The sequence below is a fragment of the Penaeus monodon genome, chromosome 33 (genome assembly GCF_015228065.2).
Source record: "Penaeus monodon isolate SGIC_2016 chromosome 33, NSTDA_Pmon_1, whole genome shotgun sequence".
NCBI classification, from domain to species: domain Eukaryota; kingdom Metazoa; phylum Arthropoda; class Malacostraca; order Decapoda; family Penaeidae; genus Penaeus; species Penaeus monodon.
This window is the reverse complement of record NC_051418.1, coordinates 25,111,507-25,113,633: the sequence shown is the minus strand read 5'-3', so window position 1 is coordinate 25,113,633 and position 2,127 is coordinate 25,111,507. Positions and strand designations below refer to the sequence as shown.

General features: G+C 56.3%; 1 protein-coding gene across 1 annotated transcript in view; it reads right to left on the bottom strand.

Annotated features, from left to right (window-relative positions):
• LOC119594312 overlaps positions 1-2,021 on the bottom strand; it is a 60,122-nt gene extending 58,101 nt beyond the window's left edge. Inside the window, exon 1 of the mRNA XM_037943370.1 lies at positions 457-2,021. Within this exon, the coding sequence (XP_037799298.1) occupies positions 457-1,298 (842 nt within the window). The 5' untranslated portion in view covers positions 1,299-2,021. The remainder of the gene's footprint in view (positions 1-456) is intronic.
• Positions 2,022-2,127: the final 106 nt, after the last annotated feature.

Below are 2,127 nucleotides of genomic sequence, written 5' to 3'. Positions count from 1 at the left end.
CGACTAACAGACCTTACATTATCACTTTAACTAACGCATAAAAAACTAACCACTTCATATAACTGGCTTCTTTACCAGGATAACGTTTCACTAGCATCCATTACATCACTATTTTATTTCACCATACACTGATACGGTATAGTGAACACTGTCAACACCGAAAACATCAACGCTAATAATGTAGTGTCATGTCTATCTGGCACTATATCAACACCATCTTGATGTACCCTGAAAAGTATATGTGTGGAGTACATAATAGGTACTCCTGTTTTATTGCGTTTAATGTCTTTATCTGTGCTTCCGTTAGTACGGTTAGAGCTTGAGTAAGCGTTCTAACGGGATTATGGAACCTATTTATTATGAAACCCTCAAAACCTAGTTATCATGAAACCTTAGAGGTAGACAGTGCTGACCACCGCTGCACTTGCCCTGCGCCCCGAGGGCTGCGGCACTCACCTGGTGGCGAAGTTGGCGCATTCGTCCTTGGTGCTCATCCAGGGGAAGTAGGCGGGGCGGCTGTAGTCGAAGACGAGGACCCCCGACGGCGGGGAGGCCACCGAGGCCCCCTCCTCCCCGCCTCCGCCGGGCTCCCTTCGGCTGCGTGACGGCGTGCTCCACTGAAGAGCTGAAGATCCCGTTAAGTTCTTGGAGGACTTGATTGGCGGCTTAACTTTGGCGGGAGGATCGATACCTGTGGGACGCGGCCCGACTTGAAACGCGTTGACACCCGCATCTGGCTTCCGCTGGCCCTCGGCGCTCCCGCCACTCAGGGAGCCGTTGTGAGCACTTCGGTGCAGTGCGGCGTGGTTTGGGCGCCCCTGCGGCTTTACAGCGGCGGTGTCGTCCCACTGGTACAGCCGAGGGAGGCCCAGGACCCCACTCCCCTCCCATCGTCTTTCGCGTTTACTCACATTTCGCCTCCTGACGGGTGCTCTGGCGGAGTCCTGGGTGGTGGCGGGCCAGTGCAGCTCCTGCCGGGCAGCGGCCCTCACTCCCACCGACTCACGGAAGGCGATGTCAGCCCTGACGTAGTTCGACCTCTCGGGCAACTCTTTGGTCCCATCAAACAAGCCCTTTCTGCTGGGGAGGACGGAGGCTGTGTGGAGGAGCAGCAGCAGCAGGGAGAAGCCCGTGGAGGCTGTCAGGACAGCCAGGAGGCGCTGCTTCCTCCTGAGCTGACAGCAGCGCAGGCACGCACTCTTCGGCCCGAGGCCCGGGAGAGCTCCCATCCTCGCCTCTCCCGGACAGCCGCTCCTTGGGAATGTCCTCACGCTCTTCAACGCCTCGAAGCTATACATCGTGGCGCCCGGGGTCCACGCGGCGCCCGCCACCGCCACCGCCACCACCTGACTCGGCCCTCCTCGTGTTTACGTGCCAGAAATACGATGCCACTGCATTTGCCTGCTTCTCTGCGCTCATAATCCGTGGCGAGGGACGAAGTCACGATTTTTTCAAGTTATGTTCCAGCCACCCTTTGTGCCCAAGGCAGAGAATCAACAGACCGCATTGTTCACTTTCAAGATTCGCGCCCTCCGCCGGATCTATAACTGAGGTTTTTCTCTACGCTCACTCTTTCCCTAGTCACTGCTCGCATGCTCACACCAGAGCGGAGTGGTGGTGCATGCTTCCGTCGGGGCCTGGTCTTGACAACGCCTTCCCACACCTGTCTACTTCCAGGCATTAATCCTCTCTGGATCTCTCGTTTTCTAATCCAGGAACCACAGGTAGGTATTCTGCGGGAGCTTCCATTTTCTACCACACGCGAAGCACTCTGACCAATCACAGCCCTGTTTTACCGCCTGGGATTAAGCAACGGAAGCTCTCATTGGTCGAGCCGCACAGCCCACGATCAATTAGAGCGAAATCAGTGACATTTATAGTGGCTACGATCAGACCCCCTCAGTACAGGCGGTGCCAGAGACTCGAAACAACAAACGGCCGCCCTGTTTCTCGAGTCTCCGTGTTATCTGAACCCGCATCGAATGGACCACCACGCTCGTGTGCGCGGCCCCGTGAGTCACTAACCCCCACAGCGGCTGTGGTCGAGAAAGACAAGGCTCGCCCGTGGAAACTCTCGTACCTCTTTCGAAGATCAAATGAACAAACGTACGAACGCGGCTCCCCTCA